The following is a 26,600-nucleotide window of genomic DNA, read 5'->3' as shown; positions in this document are numbered from 1 at the left end:
GTTTTTATATCTCACAAAAATAAACCCAACTTCCTAAATGTGCCAGTGTCATCATGAACACATTTGCCTCCGTTTGGTGGTTGAATATGTGAGAGGATGAGGGAGAAGTGACTCACATCCAGCATCCCCATCAATCTAAATGATCACAGTGGATGCAGCACAATGTGAGACACACGGCAACTAGTTATTGAGAACGCATCGGGGAGCCAGTCACACAAGTCGACAGCGTCTTTCTTTTTAAAGCAAGACTGTGGAATATGTCGGGGTTTTTTAAGGTTTTATACACAGCTCAAGGTTGTTTTTTCTATGACAAAAATAATTCTTAATTTAAGGTCAACTTGCTCGCTTTCCACAGCCTCTAATATGTAATATATTGTTTGAAAAGGCTTCTCTGAACAAAACCTTTTTGATATACATATAGGAAGACAAGTTATTCTCCATTAAAACAGGATAAACATGGCAGGTATCCAAAAATATCTTCATCTTTACTCTTTTCTGTTTATTTCTTTAATCATGTGTCTCTAAATAGCAGGGAGTATTTCTAGACTCAAAAACCAAAACCCTGGGCAAAAACAGAAGCACGACTCAAAACCGAGGGAGGTGGCAACCGCTGTCAGCCAGACTCGTGTAAATACTGACACACACTTGCATCAGCAAAACACACACACACACACGCACACACACACACACCCAGAGCCTCACTGGAGGGAAGCCAGGGCACCACTCACCTTGGGTGGTTTGAAGGGGTAGTCTGGTGTGAAGGCGATGTCCAGGAAAAACACTCCCCCCTCGTACACGGAGCCCGGAGGGCCCAGGATGGTCGACCTCCACTCGTAGATGTTGTCTCCTTTGGGACCGGCACTAGAATAAAAAAAAATAAAACAAAAAGGAGAAATTTTATCTCCCAGCAGAGGTTTAGAGAGGAAAAAGACACTCTAATTGCGTAACTCAATTTTCTCCTCAGCAGCACGGCAGTGAATAAATAAAGTGTGTGATTATCAGCTGTTCAATCAGCCGCACAAAGCTGCCGGTTAAAGTTCTTATCCACGGGAAGATTACGCAACAATACTACGGCTGCGAGCCGGGAGAAATGACGAGTATGATCAATGTCATGTGGAGGACTGATCCGTCTGGGATGTGCCGGCAAGCGTGAAACACACACCAACAACCAACACACACACACACACACACACACACACACAAACGAATGTGTTGAGCAGCAGCAAGCGGCTCTGTTTCCTAACTGTTCATCAGCGCTCCACCGTTGGGCAGCTGGCTGTCGCTGAGCTCCATTGTTGTCTCGATTTTACGCAACACACACACACACAAAAACACACACACAGCTGTGAGAAGGGAGGCACTAATCCAATTCCATTTTCTATTGGAATTAGGCCAGATGCCCCTGTCGGTTTATTGTATTACTTTTTCTTTCATCATTTACACACACACACACACACACACAGAAAGAGATAGATAGAGAGAGAGGGAGCATGTGTGAGGCACATAAATGTAAGATGAGAGTGTGAGTGGAGCTGTTCATGTGAAACAGCAGCCTGTTGTAAAGCACCGGGGCCACCGCAGTCCTATTTCTTGTCAACGTGTGTCTGGACACAGAGAGGAATTATGGGAGCGGGCCGGGGAAAAGGATGCCGACACGTTCTCCTGGATGGATAAAGATAGTCCGGAGAGCGGCCGTTCTCTGGGGCCGACGGGGGCCAAGAGGGGCCGATAAATCGCCCCGCTCGGCGGGACGGCCGTGGCCTGACGCGACACCGATGTCATGTCGAAAGAGAAATCGATGTTTCTGTGTCAAGTAGCTTCTCTAAATGCCAATGATTGTAGAGCAGCGCTGCCGTATTTGGTGAAGCCACAATGTGGCGCCTATATTGATCAGTTCTCTCTATTTACTTTGGCACTAAGTTTGAATACTTCAAACAACATTTTTAAACACACCAAACTTCGACCCACAACTTTGAAGCATGTAGAGACATTTTTTAAACAGTCTCCTGTGCCCCAAATCTTGGATAAACGAAGCTTTTGTTCTTGAAAAGCACCACACGGATAAAGAGTATTATTAATAGTATTATTATAAATAGTTTAAGTGGCGAGTTAAGATGATTTTAAATGGTTTAACTGCTCTTTTAAAGGCTTTTATTACACAGACAAGGATAACATGGATTTTATTTTATTGATTTTATGATTTCCTCTATTATGCCTCATGTCACCTTATGCAACAAACCACCAAGTTAGGTTTGTTACACAGGCCTGGTTCATTTCAATGAATATCAGCACATTACAGCAACTGTTGGTAATCCACAAACTACCAGTGTCGGTCTTGAAAATCCTGCTATTAGTCAAATCCTATTGCAAGGGAGACGTTTAGGCCTCTTAAAGGTTGGCCAACCACTGATTTTTCTCTCCACTTGCGTTCCCACATTTCAGTCGGCAGCATCTGGAAATGTTTAGAGCGTCGCCATGCAGCAGCACCCTCCTTTTTTAATGCTCCTGCAGCCTGGTACAATCTGCGCTGATGGGAGGACAGATTTGCGATGCAGGAGAGAAGGATCTATATTTTTTACCACCTCCCTTGGCGTGTCAGAATGATGGAGGAGACAGACCTCCAGACTTCACCTCAGGGCGTGCTCTCTTACCAACTTGCAACTCGGCTTGTCTTTATGTTCAATTGGTATGGGAGTTATCTTTAAGAAGCTGCTTCAGTTATACCAAAACTCGAGCTGGGGGGAAACCAGTGCGGCTCATAATGAAGGCTAAATAACAATGATGGATCCCGCTATTTCCCACGGTGTCAATTTCCACCCTATAAGCCATTAATAACGACCCTGGAGCGCCGAGCGCAGCCCGCTGGAGGAGCGATTGAGACAAGGCTGTTCCTGTGTCCTTTAGCTCCCTCGCTATGGTGGATTCTTTATACAGCCTGGAACTGAGCACATCAACTGAAAAATGTAGATTGTACCTTCTGAAGCGATTCTTTATTTTTGACCGAAGAAGGTTGTTTTGCAAAAACAAAAACAAAGAAAAATCGATGAACATTTCCGAAATAGCCAGAAGCATGCTGTGCTCCTACCCCATCCCACACATTGATCATGCTAACAGTTAGGAGTCAAGTTGGATTGATGAGCGATGGTAGTTTTCCTATAACTCGCCTGACTTCCGTTGCTCCTTAAGCAGTGTTATTATGGAAAGGATGCTGTGCAAACGGGGTTTACCACGGTTTTGCACTCTCACATTGCTGAAGTCTTGGAAACTACACCTGCAGCTGAGATGGTTGGATGTCCGAACATTTCCTTTGTCAAAATTAAAACCGTAGTTGAAATGAAGATGTTATGTTGTCGTTGGTCAGAAACAACAGGAGTCTCCGCAGTAACTGCTTGCGGCTGCTGATGGAGCTTATATTTGAAATCCAACATTATCTTACTCTCACTATTGACTGCTGTGCCATGCAACACTCCTCGGATCACACAAGCCCACCACCTCAGACTATCTTTTACCGTTCCTCCCTTCCAACGCTTTGTAGCTCTTGCTGAAAACTATTTTTACTCAGGCAGGGCACAAACACACAAACACACACACACACACACACACACAACATAAAATACAGGCACTTTCACTGGCGCCTACTAGCCATGCAGGGCCGCAGAGAAAAAACTCAGAGCCACTCTGCAGTCTTTTTTCAGCACAGATATGCTGAACGTGACTAATGTTTGAACCGAGTGGGTGTTTGTCAGTTGTGGCTGCGATGGGAACCGTAATGTAACAACTTGTTTGGACATCACAGAGAAAACAGCAGAATATCAAGATCACCTTTTTAAACCTTTATTTAGCAAGGAAGAGTCGAGTGAGCTCTGTGCTCTTTTCACAGCAGCACCCTGCTGCACATTCACACACATGCAGACGTACACAATCGCAGCCTTGTACTGCAGCGGCGGTAGTTTGGGGATTTGATGAAATGTTTGGGGATTTGAAATGGTAACCATCTGTAACGTCAAGGCTGCTGCTGACTCCAGATTGTTAACTCGGTGGCAACACAACAGCTCATGCGGGACGAATCCGCACTTCCTAGAAATAATTGACGTGCAGTTTCCTTGAAACTAACTTTAAAGTGAGAACATGAAGCATAAAAAGTATTTTGTATCAATCGATGGATGCTATAACCTGCTGGATTTAATATGCGCCTCTACATTATTTCTGTTGATCTTTTTGCCCTTTCTGTGGAGGCATGCTTTGTCCCCTTTGCACTAGTACCAGACAGTGTTGTCCAGCTCTGCTCTGATTGGTTCACACCCTCAATCATGCACATCCCACCTCATCTGGGTGACGAACATGTTTGCGTCGATAGCTCGTTCTGCAATGGTGTCTTGACAATGCCTCGTGATGACCTCCGTTAGATCAAAATGTTGCTCTGTTGAAATTGCGAGGAGCCATCAGTACAATCTTTTGTCAGAGTTGTGCCTTTCATCCTTTGGGGAAGATCAATCCATCCATAAAAATGACATCAGGTGTAAAAATCATTTACCGAAACATGATCTCACAGGTCAACTCCGCTGCTGTGTTATGAATTTCAACACAGCATGAGGAATGGTCAACATCAGCAACACAACAGCAGTTTGTACATTCTGAGAATTCATGAAGGAGATGTTACATTTCTTCACTGACTAAGTGTTTTTTCGAGAAAAAAAATGAAGAAGCCTGTTGTTTTTTTGAATTTCCTGAATTACATTGACAGTTGAATCCAATCGCTGCCGCACAAAAAAGATCGCGCGAAAGTGAGAGAGACAGACATCTGGGACAGAATCCAGCTCTGTGAAGCCACAACGATAAACACTGTTAAAATCTCTGTGTCATGTCCAGACCAGTGGAGCCACATTCCACTGACACACACCCACTCAGTGATGCTCGCAGCGGGGGGGGCAGCACAAACAAGACCGTTTGCAGTTCAAACAGAGTGCTCAAACACACACAGGAGCTAGAAGGCAAACTGATGTGCAAATGTATTCATGAGTTCATCGTCCCCCCCAAAGGGCATTGATCGCTCGCCGTCTTCAAATATCTCTCCTAGGACACACAGAGCTTTCTCCTAATCCTCACCTCTAGTCTGCGATTGAGCACTTTGGCTAATGGTTGGTTATTGAGAATATGAAAGGGTCAGTTTAATGATGGTAGTTTGCACCAAATAACATAAATCAGATATGTGTCAATCAATCATGTCCACCTGTTATAAGATGGACACAATCAAGTTTGAATGGCTGCCATCTTTATGTACAACTGATCAAATCTACACTGGTTGGCATTGGGAAGAGACGGAATGAATCGATTCTGAAGAGACAACATCGGCCTTGGTTTCCATCGATCTAACTGCTGTTCCATGGGCGTTTTCATCCTTACATGTATCAAATTTTGGCCAAACACAAAATCCTTGCAGTGTTTCTTTCGCCAGACAAGCAGCATGAATCCAAAGATGCAATGCCGGCCAGAGGTCCAACACTTTGATCCACACTACAATACGGATTGGTATTAGGTTGAGTAAAAACCTTTGTGATTCCCAGAGAGAACGTATCCTAATGACTTGAGCAACTCTCTGAGGTGTCCTCTAGCGCCACCATCAGGTTGATGTGATTGGATTTGCTGAACCAGTCTTGGTACACACATTCGTGGTCCGAAGTGGTTAATTTCGAAGAACTTCGGCGATGACTTTTCCTGCAGCGCCACCAACAGGTGAACATTTCACCCTGTCCAATACTTTGCTTTATAACCAAATACCAGCAAAACTAACCATCAGCCTCAGCTGTACTTTGTGTTTAGTGCAAACTAGCAAATGTTTGCATGCTAACACGCTATACAAAGATAAACATGGTAAACCATGACCAATTGATTCAAATGTTTGTATTGAGGTTGATATTTGAGTCACAGAAGGCAAAGTACAAAATCCAGTTACCATCTCTGTTTGGGGCCAAGTTTGTTTTTTTGGCGACATAATAAAAGGTATTTACGGATTATGGAAATATTTTTAAAAATCAAAAGACTTCAAATTAAAAACAATAACTTACATTAACTGTGGCTTGAATTCTGTCAGCTTGAAGGATACGGTAGTAACAAAAAACACCAGTTATTGGCAAATTTCTTCCGAAAATCGGTTGCATCCTTCAAAGACCTCCAACTACTGAGCACCATATACTGTAAGGTATGCACACACGTTATTATCTTATGTGCACAAGATCCATATCTTGTGTGCACAAGATAATAAACTGTGTGCCATAAATATGATCTTTTTAGGACTTTGTACACAAGAGACATGCCAGTACTGCAGAAAGGATTTCCAAAAGTCATGCAGGAATATTATGTACAAAAATGACTGATTTCTTAAAAATGTTGGCATGAAATCAGCTAAAATAAAAGCAGCAAAAGCAGCTCCACAAAGCCTACAAACCCTTGATAAAACCCGCTGTGGTTTCAGCTGAGAGCACCGGTCTCTTGAGTAAGCAGCGTCTCTGTGACCTCTGTACTCAAAGTGGCATCATTTATCATTTCCCTCAGTGGGTGTTTCAATGATTGCATTAGCTAATCAATTCAGCTAATGAGGGTGAGTGACAAAGAGGAGCCCTGACTGTCCATCTCTGTCAAGTCACATACACTAACAGTTTAAAAGATCGGGGGTTGCAGGGGATTTAGGGATGGCTGCACACAAATACATCTGCAAAACCTTTTTTCTTACAATGATTTTGTCATCACTCTAGCTGGTGGCGGACGGTGAGAAGCAAATGTGAAAGGAGTGAAGATTGAAAACGTGCAGTAACAAAATACTTGCTGAGTACGTAAGCACTTTATGATGCTGTAAACATTTTAAATATGCATGATAAAGAAAACTCTTAAGCGGTAGTAACAAACACATTAGTTGTTTTACAGAAGTTAATTATTTTCCTAAATTTCTATTATGTCTAAACCCGATCTTCCAAATAACCATTGTCCTTTAAGTGTGAAATAAATCGAACAGAGTTCTCAGTGTGTCTGCTTACAGTGTCTTTGATGCCTTTAACACCTCAACATCGACCAGCATACTGTTCATATTGTTGAAACACCTCGGCTATGTTTCTACGCTCAAGGGCACTGTGCAAATGTCAGCGACACACCAGGGAGTGTAGTAGAGAGAAGCTACACCACACAAATCTATCACAAACAGGCAAATACCAAACATGGCTCACAGATGGAAAGCCGGTCAGGAGAAAGTCCTAGCGAACAGGAAGCAGAGAATGTAGTCATTTAGGTATTGTTCATAAGTGACTTGAGTCGGTTGTTTGAAAAGCAGTGTATATTACTCTACGTGGACGTGTTTGACCATGTTAACAAATCATTCAATTCAATTTGAACCCTGAAATCACCCAACAAAGGTTTTTATCCCAGTCCAAATGTTTGTTGGTAAAAACAAATCAGGATTACCTTTAATTAGGTTAAAATTTAAACAATCCAAATACAAAAATGGTTTCAACTGTAAAAATATAAGAATATTTACATACATTATATATTTATGGGAAAAATATAATCTATAATTTGCTGCTCAGTAAAAGAGGAAATTTTACTCAATAATCGCAGAGATTAAATGAGGTCCTTGCCCTCACTCAGCATCCCCTGACATGCAAACAGTTTTACCCTCTAACAGGGGACTGATTAGATTGTGATCGCATAGCACCCTTTGACATGAAGGGCAGAGGTGACTCATAAAGATGGCTAGATATTAATGTACGATGAGATTCAAAAAGGCAAGCCAGCAGGACGTTGTCAGCCTCATCTCCTGTTTGCTGCAATAAAAGACAGGAGTGTTGGGGCTGTTGTAGTCAGGCGCTCCAAGCAGTTGGTTTGGTGCCTTGCTCAAGGGAACATCGGTCGTGCCCAGCAGGTGAACTGGAACTTTCCAAGTACCAATCACTGCATTCCTGGTCCGAGATTAACTCCACCGTCCACCAACCACCATCCGGTCCCCAAGTCCCTACGGACTGAGCTACTGCCCCACAGCTCCCATCAATGAATAATTCAGTTGGATTATAGGTATTCCTCTTCTCTATCGGAGCAGAGTTGTCTTCTTTTGTGTAAAACTGAAATACATTAAACGAAAAAGGGCTTTGCAAGGCTTGCTTGGCATTTGTTGGCACCTATGCGATGTTCTGCCCCGGCACTGTACTCTCCATCTTGTACCAAGCACAGTTCATATTGCTGGATGCGTGAGGAAGGTCTGAGGGCCTCTGGATGCTTTGGATAAATTTCTTGTTGGACAATCCAACAGCCTCTGATACCCCTCCACCACTCATTTCCAACCTTGGAATTGGGGAACCTTGGAGCTGGGGGAGTTTTTTTTGTAACTTTCCAAAACCAACAATCTCGGACAAGCTGAGTTGAGGTGCGACTGGGTGCATCGCTCAAATACCTTTGAGGAAGGATTGGCCGAACAGTGGCCGAAATTTGTAAGGTTCATCACTTTTCATGACTACTAAGACAGGAAAACGACTTGGTGACAAAACAGCGAGGCAGTGTGACATCACACCAGCCATTGTGTGGCCATTGGAATGTTGTTCCTTTAGATGTGGTTTGACAACATTTCGTAAAGTGAGTTTCAAGGATGCTGATCCTTTTAGTCCTGAGTTTTCATGATCGAATCCCAACCAACATTGGGCAACGGACCGGACAGTGTACCACACCTTATCGGGTGCATTTTTAATTGCTAGTTAACGACAAAGCACTTAGTCCCCCCCAAGGCTCTAAATATACCTGCCAAATCTCATTAAGGAAAACTCACAGGTCCTAGGTATTGACTAGTTATAGCAGGTATTATTAAGTCATAAATCTCTGGAGGCTGTTCCTTGCGGTTTAGCAGGATTTCAAAGCCTCATTAGCGATCACTAACCAGCATCCTCACTATGGTTCTTTTAATGAAGGGTAGACTCAAGGTCTCTGGGAATGATCCTTTCTAAAAGACCCCCGAAAGAGGTGAACTGCTTAAACCCCCTCGAGATAAAAGCTCTTTTGATTCCTTTGTTGCTTTAGCTAAAAGGACTAAGTGTCGGCTTGCGCAGGCTTTTGTCCCCCTTCATTTGGTTCGGCTCTAAATTCACAATGCACAAGTTCATGGGAGCAGAGGTGACAAGAGCAGGCAACAGAAGGGCCGACTGGAGGAAGGTCAGCCCCGGTGAAACTCCAACACCCTCTAACCTTTGAATCAGCACTAAACCAATTTCCCTTTCCCATTGTCTTGAACATGTTGCCGAGCAACATGTCATCCCTGCAGTGACTTCGTGCATGTGTGTGTGTGTGTGCGTGTGTGTGCAAAAGGAATTTCCATGGAAACAACAACAGCAGTACAGGCAGACACAACTGCTGCACTCACCTGAAAACTGTTTAGCCAATGGAATAAAAAGAAAAAGACTAATAAATGAATTGGCTCACACATTCATCTTTGCTTATGGCTCATCATCTCCAAATAGGCCCTTCGGGGACAAATCAACAAACATTAAGCGATCAAATTAGCCAACAAGATCATATGAGAGGCATCAAGACACAGATTACTTTCTAAATGTTAGTGACAGCTCATGGGCACACATCAAATCTAACACACCGCCCGCGTGCTCGATCTAATGACGCCTCAAATGAGAAATGAGATTTGCATCAATATAGAGCAGTTGGAAATGAATTAGACCATTCAGACTTTGTGCATGATTTGCTTTGATGGCGAGCACCGACGGTGCTGTCATGGGAAAAAGCTCATCATCCCCAACTCAGGTGACTCACGCCTTATCTTTATGAAACACACGGACGTCCTGATGGGTCTTTCACAGAGGACGTGGATGGGTTAGTGCTCACTTGATGAAGTGCGACACTTGACTAGATGCTTAGAAGGTGCAATGTGTAGTACCGGGCCACTTGCTCCAAAGCGAAGCAGCCTCCCATTGATGAGGACAAGGCAAATCATTTTCTTGCTTCTTCCACATTGAACTGAATCCAATAAAAAAAAAAACGCACATGGACCATGGATGTATTCCTAAAAAGCCATCGGTGCAGCTCTACTTCTACGTTCTCTGGACTGAGGGCAAAGTGGCGCGACAGTGACTCACCACCGCCTCTCAAGGTACAAGCGGCATTACAAGAGAGTATGTTATTTGTGCATAACATCAATACGGTTACTTCTTCACACTCTTTTGATAACGATAACCAAAGAATTTGGTCATCGAGTAGTTGGGGCTCCGTTGCAACGGCTACGTGGAGGCAGTAAACCAGCAAATGCCACGGCTTTTCTTGCTTGTGATAAATTGCAGGAAATATAATTTGCCTCTGGAGTAAACATTCGGAAAGTGACGGGGGCAGACTAACAATACAGCGGAGACAAGTGCACAAGCAAACGCACGATTACAGGTTCTCATTTAAAAACAAACATACGAGGCGGAAATACCCTCCGTCTGTTTCCTCATGGAAGAACAGTTGAATTGTATTGCATTGGACTGTACAGGTGTACATAGTAAAGTCTGTTTGTGTTGCCTGATGCAGCATAAGCTGCACATGTGCCAGACCAGGTCGCAGACTTGAATTGCTTTGTCAACGAAGGACGCATCTTTTATTTAAGTTCAGCCATGCTGCTGGCTCTTTGAGGAAGGAGGGGGATTCTCCGGCTCCGTGTCTTCATTTTCTGTTCGTCGTTTTGTTCGCTTGGGTATTCGCTTCAGCTCCCACCCCCTCCCTCTCTTCATTCATCCCATATGCGTCTCTAGCCTTGTTCTAACAGTCTTCTGCAGACACACAGATGGGTTTTTACTCTTCCAATAAATCAGCTGGAAATGGGAGGAGGAAAGAATGTAGACCTACTTTTCAATACAGTAAATTGTACCCTTGTTTTTCTATTTTGAATCGGGAGTATGTCACTCCGAATTAAAAGCAGCTGATAATGAATTACTTGCAGTGTGCACAGACATTTTACAGCATACTTTAGGAGGTAGCTTTTTTTTAAACACAATTTCTTACACATTACACGTCATTCTTGACCTTGGAATCACATCCTTTACATATTTCAGAGTTTTGCTTTTCAAAAGGCGTTGAATGACTCCCCGATGCATTCTCAATAACTAGTCTCCCATGCAGCCTATTATGCTGCATCCACAGTGATAATTTAAGTAAATGATAATGTTGGATTTGAGTAATTTCTCCCTCATCTTCTCACACATTCAACCACTAAAGGGAGGCAAATGTGTTAATGATAACCTTTACTGTTGCTGTAGCCATTAATGGCTCCCATCACAGTGCAGAAATGGTAATTCATTAACCCTCCTCCGTAGCTGCGAGGAATTACCGCCAATAAACAGAGAGAGAGAGAAATGATAAAATAAAGACGGGGAAAACATCAAAGGAGAATGGAGATTGGTTTGGCGATGTTTTGCTTGGAGAAGACACAAAGCTTTAGGTAATAAATCACTATGTCAGTAACAGGTGGATGAATCAAGTTGTGCACACCATAAACAACAGCGCTAACTTAACTCCTGGGCTAAATCACAGACGATGACGATCATCATCCGGTCAAAGATGGAGAGTTGGCGGACCCTGGCCGGACGCTCCGATTGGCTCGAGTTAGAAAAGGCTCAATTTGACAAAAGGTCATTTTTCATGAACCAGAACTGCTTCTAAAGCACCATTTGCCCTGCGCAATCTACTGCTGAATCTGGTTCTAATGAAATCTTCAACAAATAGCAAAGTCAGCACTGAGAGAATTTCCGGTCACTCCTCATGGCCTCAGTTTAGGTCCTTTATAAAACCAGACCGGTGCCAGTGTGATGTGTGATGTTCCTTTCCTAGAAGAAAGGGCCTCTAAAAGGCCTCTTTCATCTTTTGTAAAATGTCTAAAGTCAAAGCGCTTTCATCCTCTTCGCAAATAAAATGCCACGCCGGCGAGAGGACGGAGATTTGTGTGCAGCCGGCAGTGTCTCATCTCGACACGGAATTAAATCCAGCGGCTGCGTCACAACAGCGAGCTCTGTGGAGAGGTGACGCCTCTGTTCAGAATTTATCCGGCGTTGCCTCCAGTGCCACCTCCACCTTTTCATGCTCCACGCTACAAGCAATAAACGCTTTAAAGGGAAACGTTGAGACAGCGCTCGAGGTGAGAGTGCCTACACTTTAAATAATTCTGGAGAAGTCGAGGAGTGACGGGGAAGCCGGTGAACACAAATGCAGCTTGTTCTTTTACCTTCAGACAAAATGATATCTGACACTCACAGTGCATTTCTTGTGCTGTAGGACAGGCGGAGACATGAAGTCACTGCTACAGCCACAGCCACTTTTGTCCAGTGTATGACACAATCCAAGCCGAGGCTGTGAGCTCGCTCAATCACCCAGATGGGGCCAATAAAAACACTATTTTCTTACCATATAACAATAAAAGAATTACATTCTGTTTAATGGCATGCCATTAACCATGTTTTTGCCCCATAAAGTACAAACTCTAGAGTATTAAAGGGGGTAGTCCAGTGTTTTAGGGTTGCACTTCCATGAAGTACAAGACACAGAATTTGGTCACAGTCGAAGCAGCAGATATCCTGACTTTTAGTCGTAATGCAACTCTATAGCGTTTGTCCCTGCCTGGTAAATGCCCACGTCTTTTTAAACTCCATGCCACAAGCTCACTTTCAACACTTCCTGTTACATGATGGCACCTCTATGACGTCATCAGGGTTACTTTCTCAAACTTAGGACGGCTCTGATAAACTGTAAACTGGTGGAGTGCCACTTTAAGAACAAAGAACAGGGTGGCCTTTGTGATCTCATCAGGCCGGGTTCAACATCAGGCTGGTGCTGTACTAAACTCTGCTGTAGTAAACCTGGAGGTCCCCATATGTAATGCTAAAGAAAATCCACACTGTATGGCATTGTTGCTTAGCTATTCTGTAGAGTATCTGCTTGTTCTTACACTTCTTTGAAGTTACCACATGATGTGAAGTGACATGTATTTTAGGACCGACAATGTGGTACAGCCGAAAGCTCTAGAACAAGCGAGAGAGGGGATCTTGAGTCGAGACAAATTGAAAAAAGTGATTCTCATGATAAGAATAGTTGTCTTGTGCATTTTCTGCAGAGCAGCCTGACATACATGAGACCTATTGGACACTTTGTGATCTTGACTTGCACTTCAAACAACGGTCTGTTGGTCTGAGAGTTCGCAAAGCTGACATGAGCTCGGCAGTTGATGCCGGTCTCGCAAGGTTGTTGAAAAATGCTGCTGAATCATCTGCCAAGTGGTGACACGATCTGCCTGCGACAACATATCAAAGTGATTGGCAGCTCGCGCATGCACGACAGACAGACTGTGCAGTCAAAATGTTGACGCTGCTCCAGCAGAGTAGAGACAACAAAGGACGGGAATGAAACTTTCCAACCTCAGTTATATTCGCCTATGGGTCCGTGCATAAGAGTGCTTTCATATTGAACACGTGTCTGCGTTGGACAGCTTGATTCAATTCACTTAAGCATGATGGGAAAACGTATTGCTTTTTTTCAGTTGTGCGAGAGAGGACGACTTTGTCAGTGTTGCGATGCATAAATTGTCTCTGAAGTTTGGAAACTATAGGAGCAAAACAAACACGTGCATTTTATTTTTTTTCTCTCAAACTGTAGCTGTGAAAGTGACCTAACACACATCGAAACGCTCACCCACCTCAACTTTTGACAAACTCAGCGCTTTATACTGTCCTGTGATTTCATTAATCCCCATGCACTCCCCACTTGCGCACACTGTAATATACTTCTGATGCCCTGTGAGCACCACTTCAAGTAGAGTGTAGCTATTATTATCTGTTCAAGATGAAGTCTAGGAATGAAGTCAAATAACGTTTCAATAATATATCAGTCTCCTCCCCGGGCCTCTCTACAAGGTCTGGTCTGGCTCTGCCATTACACGGTCCTTAAGAGAGGGGCGTGCTCGCACACACACACACACACACACACACACACACCAAGGTCACAGAGACCTGCAGACTCAGCTCGCTATCGCGGATAAATGTCCTGAGCTACTCGTTCGCCGTTCTTTTCAACATCCTATGCAGAGCTGACGGCAGGCCACTCTCACTAACACGAACACATTCTCACCGGGGACGAAATGAAATGACTGTGGTGAACTGCAGAGTTACTGTGAAAAAGAGACACGGTCGAGCAGTCTGGTGGGTGAGCAAGCAGAGCGCAGTCGAAACTGCAGCACCGTCACATTAGTATTATGAATCACGCCGCGCGGCAAGCTCGTCGTGAAAGGAGAGGGCGCATCAATGGGAAACACAGGGTGACCTCCCAGGCTAACCAAATGAAACAATCTCTCAGTGCTCTTCCCACAGTCATCATGGCAACATTGATTAGGTTGCACTCTGAACATTGATTTTATGTCACTCCTCGATTGTGATGGGCTCCAATAGACCGCAATCACTCACAGCCAGAAACATTCAGTCTGTCTGTTGTTCACTCCGGCCTTCGTCCTCCTCATCGCTCTCGCCACCCTGAGCAGATGCATCGACTCTGAGCTGAGCTGGGAATAAAAGGAGCATGTCTTTGGGAGACTTTTAAATTCCGAATAGAAAAATGTGAGCATGAAGCCGTTTTCAGACATGCAACTTGTCACGTCCATCGGTAAAAGCCGCTGTTTAAACATACGTCTCCCTTAATGATCTGATCTACTTCGCACTTGACATGCAAGAGGGCGCAGTGGTGCTCCCTGTTCTCTCATAGGCTGCATCTGTGATGGATTGTATAACTGTTTTTTTTGCAGGAAACTTAAAGACAATTGTGAGTGTGGGGGAAGACTCACCAGTGGATGCCCAGATAAAAAGTTCAATTAAATTCTACTTAATCGTTCATGAAATACAGATTTGTGCTCCGAATCATATATTGTCTCTAAGACGACATGGATGAAAGCTAAATTGTCATTGTGACTTTCATGGGAAATTGACTTGACTGACCTGTAAAATCACCCAGACATTTACAAATAAAGTGCATGTCTGAAAGGGGCTTGAGGGTAAAGACGGCTTGTAAGTGGTGCGGTCCTTTAACTCGCGCACAAAGGCCGAATACATTCCAGTTGAGTCAATGTGTGCAAATTAAAATCGATACAAAAAACAGGCACAAGTCTAAGTGTTGCAGCTTTAAGTCTTAAGGGAGTATCAAGTCTGCAGCATCGCACGGTCTCATTTCATGTTAGAGAGCATGTATGCTCAGCCAAGCTGTGTTAACAAAAGGTGAAGTATTTTTAAATGGCAGAGTCCATGAGCATTGAACATCCTCGTCAATGCTTTTCCTAAAGATGCCATTTATTACAGTACCAGCTCGAAATGCCTTCACAACTAACGAGTTTTCATCTGACCTCACACTGAATCAAGCAATTACACTTCTCAACAGAAGCTGTCAATGTGCATGAACATGTCAATACTTTGTAGAAATGTAGAACGTAATTAGGCTGATTGTACATTGTTATATATTTTAAAACATGCCGAGAATAACATGGAAATGATGGTGAAAATGAACCAAAATAAACGAAGTTTACAGTATATTGAGCTCAGGAATCACGTGTCAAAACGAGGGCGTACATGCATCAACGTGTCATTTTGTGTACATCTTATATATCACAATCTGAGGCTCTTGGACACCAGACCCTGGTGTCCTCCCTTTCCCCCCTACGCCGTGGCAGCTGCTGGGGATTCGTCACCTGAATGAAATCAAAGCCCTGGCAGGAAGCTGATCCTCAGTGTGTGTGTGTGTGTGTGTGTGTGTGTGTGTGTGTGGTGGCTGCACAGGTCGGGTCTCGGCACGGCTGTCTGTGAGAAGCTTTTCTGCCAAAACAGGAATGAAACCTCACCGTAGCGTTTCTCTGCATTGGAACCATTTGTCCTGGTGCCAAGATTTCACTGTTTACCCACACATGAGGCCTCACCCCTGCAGGGAAGGGGTTACACATGCTCACAGCGCAGTGGAGAAAAGAAGAAGAAGCATCCAGCGATGATTTACGCTGATCCATGAGCTCATCTTAAAACAGCATGAATGTTTCCCCCCCCCCCCCCCTGCTGAGCTGCCTTGAAAATAAAAGAGGAGACACCCCCCATTAAGAGCCAAGGCTTGAAGGTGATAGCTGTTGAAAGCTGACCACAAAAGGGCACATTAAGAATTCAACAGCTAGCGCAGCCACATCAGCTGGAAAACCGACTGAGCCATGCACGGAGACAATTAACCCCGTGATTTACCGCGCAAAAGGATGATCAGGCGTGGTACGGGGAATCTGCCACTCCCCCCTCCTCCGTGGTCTCCTATGAAACACACTCTTTGATTAATGGTAGCTGGGGGGCCTTGCCAGTGCAGTGACTGGTGTCAGGACGGGCAGGCCGGTGGCGTGAATGGCTCCCAGAGGCTCCATCGTGCTGCATGCTGGCGTTGCAGTCGGCTTGCCGCGGCACAACTACCTTGAAAACGCCAACTGTCTTTGCGGCGAGCGCTTAATTAATCTTATCAAGGGCAGACGTGTGCGCAGCGAGGGCGGCCGAGTGAATGGAAATACTCTTTCGGTGGTTGATGATAAGAGCTACAGATATACCTTTCAGATGGGCAGCGAAGAGAGGGGATGATTTGGCACACAATCCCAGAGTGATAAAAAAGAATTTAAAAAAGCCATCTTTCCCACGCCATGCCGCGGAGCTGCCTGACTGAAACACATTGTGGGCTGATTTTAAGGCGGCTGTGAAGTGTATGCTACGGTGGAGTCTGTGGGAGCAGCTTGGCGCTTGCTGCGGTATTGATTCAGCAGCACTGCAGTTTAGAGAAGCTTTGGCCGGGTATGAGAGATGGAAAATAAACAGAGGGAACCAAGTGGGAGCTGTGGGAGCTCCATGGGAGCAGACCAACATGCACTGAACCAGTTGAAGAATAAAGATTCATGGTTACACAGAAACTAGCCACTGCGCACGGTTTTAGAGAGACAATTTAATTCAAAAAGGTGTCCTTTGAGTTTTCAGTCCTTTCAAGACAATTATTTGTCCTACAAGTTTGTTGAAAATGTATGTTTAAATATGCAAATGAAGCAATGTCTTAAATACATTAAGCCAGGTTCCTTTTGTTGACATATTAGAGTCAAAGAAGAAAACATTTCGCCATGCTTTAGGAATAAATATTGCATAAATCAGCCAAAGAATGATATATGAACACACCGCTCTGTCAAATATAACCTTCAGAATATAGATAGCAAAGAAACTGGAAGGTTTTGTGTGTAAGAGCTACTGAGGGGGAGATTTCTGGATTGATAAATAACTCATTTTCAGACAATGTATATTAAATTCATGTATTTTGGAATTCACTACAGGTGAATAGTGAGAAGAAAACAACAGATATCCCCATGAAACTTCCCCAGTTAATTACCTACATTACAGAAATTAGTGTTTGTATGACGAGTTCTCTGAAATGTTATGTTTAAATATGCAAAGGAGGCATTATCTAATGCTGACTTCTGAAGAATTTAGGAGAAATCTACAGACGCATGTCGAAAAAGCAGTAAAATAAACACCGTCATTTGTATAATGGAAGTTTTTTTCTCCCCACTATCTGAAAGAAAACGTCCACACCGACGGGTCAGAAAATGGACAAAACTCTGAAATATTTCTTCAAGATTGTTTATGGATTGTTAAAAGGGAACATGTCAAAGATAAACCTAATCCTATTCTGCCTACGTTGTATAATTAGTCTTTTTTTTTGGCTCTGCAGGATCTTTGTCATGTCCGTGAAAGCTGTAATGGGAAAATATGTCACGGTGTCATGTGACGTTTTAAAGAATGTAAGTACTCAAAGTGCAGAGACAAAACAGTAGTTTCAGTGGAAGATTTGAATTAGTTTTATATCCAGGTGTCTTGTTATCTTGTACACTGTTTCTTTCTTGGTAAGTCAGAGACACAGAGACCTTGACCAACAGACATCCTTTGTCTGAAATACTTTTACTTCCTTTGTGACGCATTGTCTGAAGTTGTAAAGGCGTGAACCTTTGCGTGCATCAATGACGTCGAATATTGCATTTCGTCGAAGAAGGTTTCACGCAGTCCACTGAATACGTGGTTGCTGTGCTTTCTTCCCTCTTGCGCAAGAGAATAAACGAAAAAAGACAACTCTGAATCTTCTGGTGACGTCATTATTCATTTGAGAACATAAACTCTCTCCTACAGAAGTATCAGCTGCCGTACCACCATCAGAAGTGAGGCTCGCTGAGCTTGTAGTCAGTGTAAGTGCTTAAATAGATCGTCATGCACCCGTCTATCCAACTGCATTGAACGTTCCGTCCATTCAAACATATGTTAAACTTAAATGGACAGCCCTCACGTATCTTGAAATTGAAATAAACAAGCTGTTGGAAAAAACAAACCAGTCAGTTGAACCTGACATCAATATCTGACCCTTGACCTGAAAAGAGAGGAAACGGAGACAACAACACTCCAGACCGTGCCGTGTATCTGCACACATTTCTGCGGCAGTTTCAGCCTCAGCGATGCACGATGGTGCGTAGCGCAGCTCACCTTATCCTCCCTCTCTCACAACATGGTTGGTTGAGTTAAGCTGCAACAGCACAGGCAGATAATGAGACGCCCAGGACTGTTTCTGCCAGCCGTCTGCTTTATCTCTGCGATGACAGGGAACTCTGGCTACCCCCACGCAGGCACGCACACACACACACACACACACACACACACGACTCAGCCGCTCCTCCACCAATCACAAGGGCTGATGTTTAATTCCTCACATTTCGAAATGTTACGTTCAAAATTCTAAATTTGACAAACAGTCAAATGTTTAGCTTCGGAAAACTGATGTATTTGGACTTAGAGAGGCTACACAGAGTCAGTTTCAGTTCTTGAACTTAACTTAAACTAACCAGTTTGAGTTTTACTGATACTTTACATCTGGATCCTGTTTGTGACACAAATTTTGGAATTTGGAATGTGATCCTTTTCACAGCGGCTTGTTACTCAGTCAGAGGTGTATTGTGGCTATAAAAGCCTTTGAAACTGCATTTACACACTGACGAAACACTACAGCCGTCCAACTAAACCGAGAGTGATCAAACGACAAAAAGCCTTTTTTTAACCCTTGAAATGAGGGTATCAAAGAAACACGACTTGTAAATTATGAGTCCGCTCTTTCAGATCGGGGTATGTAGCTGGACTCGTGGCGAAACCATCATATCAGAAGTGGACGAGATGTCTGCAAGAGCCCCTTTCATAGAGGACCATTACGGCTGGATGCATCAGTCTAGACCTAATGGGTAATGCTCAGGAAGTCAAAGTGTGTTTCTGTGTATCACACATGAATGAAGTTCCTCTTTAAGCGCAGGAGAGGAAGTGGTACATTTATGTGCGAGTGCAATTGTGTTTCTGTTTGAATAGATCGTGTGTGTGTGTGTGTGTGTGTGTATACACTGAACATGTAACTGAGACGGCATGGCGCTGAAGGAGGATACTGCAGTACTCGCTCAACAGAACAGGACGGCATATCTAATGAGAGGCTAATCATTCATCCAACACAGAGACACGATGTGCATAGCTGATATACGCACCGTGATGATGACCTCATTCACACACACCACTGCAGAGACAGGCTTAGTCAGCTGTAGCAAACTGCAGACAAGAGAGGGGAGGAAATGAGTGAGGATGGAGGCGCAGAAAAGAGACAAGGAAGACGTGGTGTCAGTTATAGCTTGTGAATTTATGGGCCTCTCCGGCACACAGACAATAAACAAGGTTCTTAGGATTATTTTCACAAAGAAAGTCAGATCATAAGAGTATTGGGTTTCTAAGCAGGTCACAGAAAGAAAATAAACTACAAACACAATGTTTGCTGCACAGTCGGCAGAGCTGAAGACGCAGAAGAATACTCCACCACCGCACACAGAATGTACAAGGGCACCCTCCTTTGTGTTTGACTCCAAAAACACCGCAGTCATATTCTAGAGCAGCTGGTTAGGTCACATATGGGTCCTTTCCGCAAACCCCACCTGCTGTCGAATGCAGTCACTGGAACGCGTTGTTTTTCTTCAAATAAAAAACTGTATGGATGCATGGATATGATCAGAATAACCATTAAAGCTGTTCGATCCACTGTCGAGAGCCCCATGGATTAAACATTTTAACATTACGGTTTAACAGTTTGATTCCAGCCACGGTCATTTGCTGCATGTCACACTCTCTCCACTTTCCCTTTCTGTATCTGCAATGTCATTATTTAATACAGTCAAAATGCACAATATAGTGGACTACTAAAGCTGTTCTCTGACATCGACGGTCTTCGCTTTGTTGCCTCAGGCTGACGTACGTACACAGCACTTCACCTTTTAAACGGTGTCCATGGACAAACAGTACGTCAGTCATGGGAACTCACGCTGAAGAGATCAGCAGAAGTCATCAGATACACTTCTTCAGGTAATTAAACGCCATCGAACACTTTCCGTTGATGAAGTCGATGCGAGCGGTGGTCGCTACATCACACGGCAAAAGGGGAAAGCTGCGTATTTAACGAGCGAGGCGACGCCGCTGATGACGACGAGATGCCCGACGGGTGATTCTTCACGCGCACACATTTGTGTTCACTTCACAGCGATTATTTAGAGCAGCCATGTCAATGTCTAGAACAACAACAACAACAAAAGGTTTTTGGGGTGTGACGGATGATCAGTCTGGGTCAATTGATGATGTCAGTCTGCAGATGAAATCATACAGATTACATTCTATCTACTCAGCGTTTCATTTATCCTACCACGGTTACTGACATCACACTATCAGCACAAGATTTATTAAATAGATTAAATACATAATTAAATATAAGATTAAATATATATAATATAATTAATATACATATAATATAATATAATAATAACATATATAATATATATTAATATATTATATAATTAAATATAAGATTAAATATATATATAATATAATTAATATATATATAATATTATAATAATAATAATATATAATATATATAATATATATAAATATATTATATAATTAAATATAAGATTAAATATATAAATAGATTAAATATTTATAGATTTCAAGATTTAACGCACAAGACGTATTAAACAAATCATTCTGTGTATTGAACTGCATTACCGGACAGAAATAGTGTGACGTGACTGTGACGGAATAGAACCGAGCGTAACGTTCCCTGTGATGGATTGAACTCCTCTAGCAAGCTGCGAGTTGATTTTCTTATTGCTGAGTAAAGAATGGAAAATACTGCAGCAACGTTGGCAGCAGAAGCATGAAAGGTAGTAGAGATGGGGGTTGGTGTGTAAAGCAAGTGAGAGCTGTACACGGTGGAAAAAAAAAAAAAAAAAAGGGTTTCAGTCAGCCAGTGGGAGAGCAACGCTGGCTAAAGACATGGAGAATAATTAGTATTTCCATTGCGCTGTCTCCATGCAGGGGGGCTGCGGAAATCTTGAAGGGCCTCCGCTGTTTCCTCTCTCAAGCAGATGGGTGCCTCTCTCACTCTCTCACTCGCAGCTCAACTTCACTTTTATATTTTTTGCTTCCTCAAACACTCTCGAATACAATGGATTTTTTTTTGTCCAAATCCCTGGGGATTCTGCCAATGTAGCAGGCATCCCTGCGCAAAAGTGGAGCGATACGACAGATCATGATATCTACAGGTTGTTCAAATCTTTTACAGGAGAACAAAGTGGCCCGAAGCAGCACATCCACATAATCCACTGGATTGAATACTCCACGTGCATTCTACATACACAAACATATTTGTATTTGAATTCAGAATATACATGTTATATAGTCATCAAATCGATGGTTACAGTACAGACACTAAACCAGGAAGTTTGTGCCAAACTAAAAGCACAGACCCGCCGCCTACAACTCAGGTGATTTTTGACGAGCACAGAAAACTCCAGGTATGCGCTCAAGAGAGCTATTAGCAGTGCAAAGAGCCAATACAGGGACAACGTGGAGTCCAACCCACAAACATGTGGGCTGGACTAAAAACCAACACGGACTACAAGAGGTAGCACTCATCTCCACCGTCATGAAGTGCTTTAAATGGTTGGTCAAATCTGCAATTTGCATTCAGGACAAATAGATCACAGCTATCACCGTGGCCCTCAGGTTCTTCAGGGTTCACATCAGTGAGGACTTGACCTGGACTCACCACACAGGCACCGAGACAGCGCGACAAAGGCTCTTCTTCCTCCGAAGGCTGAGGAGGGTCAACGTGGACCACCAGAATAGACTGCAACGTCTCCAGGTGCACCATTGAGATCCTGACACCTGGTATGGCAGCTGCACCGACCTCAACCGCAAGGCCCTTCAGAGGTAGGTGAAAACTGCTCAGCTCATCCCCGGAATGAAGCTGCAATCCAGGGAGGACCTCGACACCCAGCAGGGTCGGAATAAGGACCAGAGACCCAAATCCCCACAGCCAGCTCTGTGTATTTATTATTTCTAATTATGCACATCCATTTACATTCAGTTTATTCATTTGCAATACTAGATCATGTATTACTATACTTAATATTTTATTCATGTTTATATTTGATCTGTTAACTTGCACTATTTTTTGTTTTAGATTATAATTTTGCTTTTACTAACGTGATTTTCTTTTAACTGTACATATTTAATGAGCATTGTTGGAGGGAGCCTGAGATCCAAGCTTTTCATTGCCCATGAATTTTTCTTTGTAATAGCTTTGCATATATATATATATATATATATATATATATATATATATATATATATATATATATATATATATATATATCACAAAACAAATAGTAAAATATGTTTTTCTTTAACAGCAGCCATCAAGTGACAGACAGCAAAGTCAACTGTGTGTTTTCAAAGTAAACAGCACTGACGGCATGACTGCTTTCGAGAGAGGATGAAGGATGAAGCAGGTGGAGTGTCCTTGTCAACAACAGCGAGTAAGTCTCCGGAGCTGTAACCTTGAGCTCTCCTCCGATAAAACAGCTGTGTCGTGGAATTATTCCAGCTATTTAAAGTCTGACATGTGCATCACCTTAAGAGATCAGTGGCAACAAAGAGGAATGCAGGCCGCCTCGTTAAATCACTTGAGACCGCATTGTTATATCAAACAGCTCATTGTTACTACAATCCACCCCTATAAACAATGGTAGCTACACTTGTGTTTCTCAGCAGCAAACCGCAGCCTCGGCACCAAAAACACTCATCTCCTCGTCACCAACGCCACAGCGTGCTGCAAAGCACCGTACACATGCTGCTTTCTTATATAGCCATTAGTTAATGGAAGCAATCATTTCATTCTGCTTTTTGTATTTCCTGTGATCATACTTCGGCTGTATCGTCCCTCCCCTCCCTTCCCCGTGTATGAACAAATGAAGCTTTCAGTCTGAGCAGTGAGTAGCTGCCTGAACAGCTGGCGGGCCCACTAGCCGGCTGTTTCGCCGCGGGACGTTTCCTAATAACAAACCGGACCGCCTCTTATTTATCTGTCAGGCAGCTACAGAAGCTCGCCCCAGGATGCCGCAGGGCTGGACTGCAGACCTGAACTACGAGCCAGACCGCTTCACACAGCCGCCTCCACCTCACCCCAAACATTCCAGAGGAAAGTGAGCGCACCACAGATAAGAAGCTGCAGTTCTCTCAAACATCTGGCAAAGCATTCACAGCTAAATATTGGCACGTCTTCTTACGAGCTTGTTTTGTTGACTGAACTCGGCGTGACTATTTTCTGCTGTTGTGTTCCTTGGTTTCCTCATTAAATGATTAGGAGTAATCAACAAAAAAGAAAGCCTGACATTTGATAATATTGTGTCCAATATTAAAATACATTGAATGATACACTGCAACACAAGAAAACAGGCAGCTGCTGCAGAACTCCGGCCCTCAGGTCAAAAGCTGGCTTGCAAATGTTTAGCTGCTACAGCTCAAAAACAGCTACAACATCTGTGTTTCCATTCAATTTCAGCGCATAAACTCAGCTACGGCGTAGTTTGGTCAGAAGCTGGCACGATAGGCTACACATGGCTGTAAATCACCAGTTAATTGGAAGAAGTAGAGGCTGCGAACCGAAATAAAAACATGTCGGCTCGGCTATCGAACCCTCTTCAGGAATTTGTTTCCACTGCTCTGTCACGTTAGCCGACATTGGCCACGTTATGGAAATATCAAAGAAGACGCAGACAGCTGATCAATACGTCCGTATTTACTCTTTTTTTGGCAAAAAGCATACAAACGTTTTGGTCGCAATAGAGGAATATCTAATTGAATTTTTGCCGTTTTCGTACAGTTTTTCCAATGCAATATCTCAAATTGTGCATAAAAATACGTGAATGGAAACACGGCTATTGTGGCAGGTCATTTTAGGTTTGCAGAGCAATGAAAACAAACACCGTCCTTCGCCTCAGCTGTGCCGCGGACACACCGAGGACAGCGACTCATCACAGCTGCTGTGTCTGGACGCAGCACCAGGAATGGTAACGCTGTGCGCGTTAGACAAGTCGGACATGATGGCGTGTCTGCCATGATGAAGCAGATGCATTGTAATGAAGCACAAGGATGTTGTTGATGTATGAATGTCTACAGTCACATTACCTAAGACAAATGATTGTAATCTGTTTCACACGCAGAAGTTTGCTTTGATTGTGCACTTTGGGAATGAAGAGAACTGGTTTTTGTATCGGCATTTGGTATTGACAGATGCCCTGATTTTGTGTATTGGAATCGGTATCCAGGGAGAAAAGATTGGATCGGTGCATCCGCAGTGTGACGGGTAATATGTTCCTGCATTACATCCAGTTATAAGTGATTCTGAACTGCGGATTTAAGTCTCAGAAGTGGCTAACAAACAACAACCTTGAATGGTGTTTGGTAGAAGATGTCTCACACAGTCCGCGGATGAAATGGTTTTCCATTGGTTCTGTCATGTACGCTTTGTTGGCTTTTGGATTTATCATCTCTGTGAAAGCCCCATTTGTATTTATTTCATATTTATTATGGCTGGGAAGAAGCCGACAGGCAGCACAGCTCAGGAGTCAACAACATCCTGCACTAATTCTTCCTCTGTCAATCACTGAGAGGCTCCTGAGGGCAAAGTGAAGAGAATGCAATTCATATCGTCCATTTTACTGACATCTTTGAATTGTGTCTTGTGGCAGAATTAAACACTGGAGCAGACTAGAAATAGTTGTATATGAAACTGATGCAGGACTCCTGTTATTGACTTTGATCTAGTACAGTTCTTAGAGACCCTTTTACAGCCAGCGTCATGAAAAGGGTACATCCAGACGAGTTAGCAAGCTTTAAACATGAAATAAAAAACTGTTGACAACATCAGAATGTCTGGTCGTTGAATGTTCTGTCGTCAGAGTCGATGTTCCAACAGAATAAAGTTCTAAAGGCCCATTCCTGTGTCACGGTATTGACGTTCTGTACATGACCACAGGTGACGTAGCTGGAAGCATCGATGGCTTTCATGCTCGCAATTTCTCGTTGGTGTTTAGCTTGACAAGCTATTGCACGTACGTACGTAATTACTGTTTACAAACTGTAAAAGAGTCTATAACTGGCATCAGCTGCTAAGAGACCAACCGACTTCTCACAAAACATAAAGTCATGAGGGAGAAATGAGCAGAGTCCCTGCTAGGAACACTCACCAGCACCAACAAAACATCTTTTCTGCCGTTTGATTACAACAAAAGTGTTCATGGTAAAGAAAAGACAGCAGCAATACAGAAACCTTGACTGAGAGTCAAACTGCTCTCCACCCTCCAGCAAAACAGAGGATCTCCAGCACTTTGCTGCAATGACCAGATGGGACTTTTGGACAAAAATGAATCATGATTTGTTTTGTTTTTTTCATACAAAACGGCTTCAATTTAAATATGCTCACACGAAATAACAACCATCAGGGATTCAAGGAGACCAATTGATTTGTTTCTTGCATCCATTACACGACTGACGTTCATGTAATGGATGCAAACATGTTCGGTTAAACACGGCTCCTCTTTTCTTGCATGAATTTACACATTGTGGTGACTGACATTTGACTTGCATGTTGCATGTTTGTGGTAACGTCAGTGATGTCACTGGTTGGTCACAGAAAACAATGCAGCTATTTGTTTCTTGCACACAAGGATTAACCCGTGAGGGGGGAACCGGGGCCAAACTTAGCTGGTGGGCCCTTATTGACATGCGAGGCAGTTTCAATCAGCACCCTGAGCTCAAGACAGCACCAAGTGCTCCTCAGCGGGACTACTTGTTGACTGTTCAGCCCGGCTGCTAATCGCACGGCAGGCTTTCCTCCAGAAAAAGCTTTCCCAGAAGTGTTAAGCCACCCAGAAACATCTTGCCCTGTCAGCCATTCATTTAAATAAGTTGTTGACTGCCCAAACAACTTTCACACTCATTAAATATGCCATTTCCCGCAGGGCTGTTTGGTTTTTTTTTCTTCATAAAAATTTATCAATATCCATGATGTTAGAAAATGCGCAATTTCAACGATTAGCTGCTTAATCAATTCGTCAAAAAGTTAATCAGCGACTTGTTTCACGATCAATTCATTGTGAA

General features: G+C 43.3%; 1 protein-coding gene across 2 annotated transcripts in view; it reads right to left on the bottom strand.

The window, feature by feature from the left end:
* Positions 1 to 26,600, bottom strand: part of LOC306791837 (ubiquitin-conjugating enzyme E2 E2) — a 48,384-nt gene that overhangs the window by 9,358 nt on the left and 12,426 nt on the right. The window contains exons 4-5 of one of the 2 annotated variants that reach the window (XM_079288735.1): positions 19,604 to 19,664; positions 729 to 861 (exon numbers count right to left, since the gene is read on the bottom strand). In XM_079288735.1, the coding sequence (XP_079144861.1) occupies positions 729 to 861; positions 19,604 to 19,664 (194 nt within the window). The remainder of the gene's footprint in view (positions 1 to 728; positions 862 to 19,603; positions 19,665 to 26,600) is intronic. The other variant, XM_079288734.1, reaches the window with a different exon arrangement.

The sequence above is a fragment of the Melanostigma gelatinosum genome (assembly GCF_949748355.1).
Source record: "Melanostigma gelatinosum genome assembly, chromosome: 17".
In the NCBI taxonomy this organism is placed as follows: domain Eukaryota; kingdom Metazoa; phylum Chordata; class Actinopteri; order Perciformes; family Zoarcidae; genus Melanostigma; species Melanostigma gelatinosum.
The sequence above is the reverse complement of the archived record's forward strand: the minus strand, read 5'-3'. Positions and strand labels throughout refer to the sequence as shown.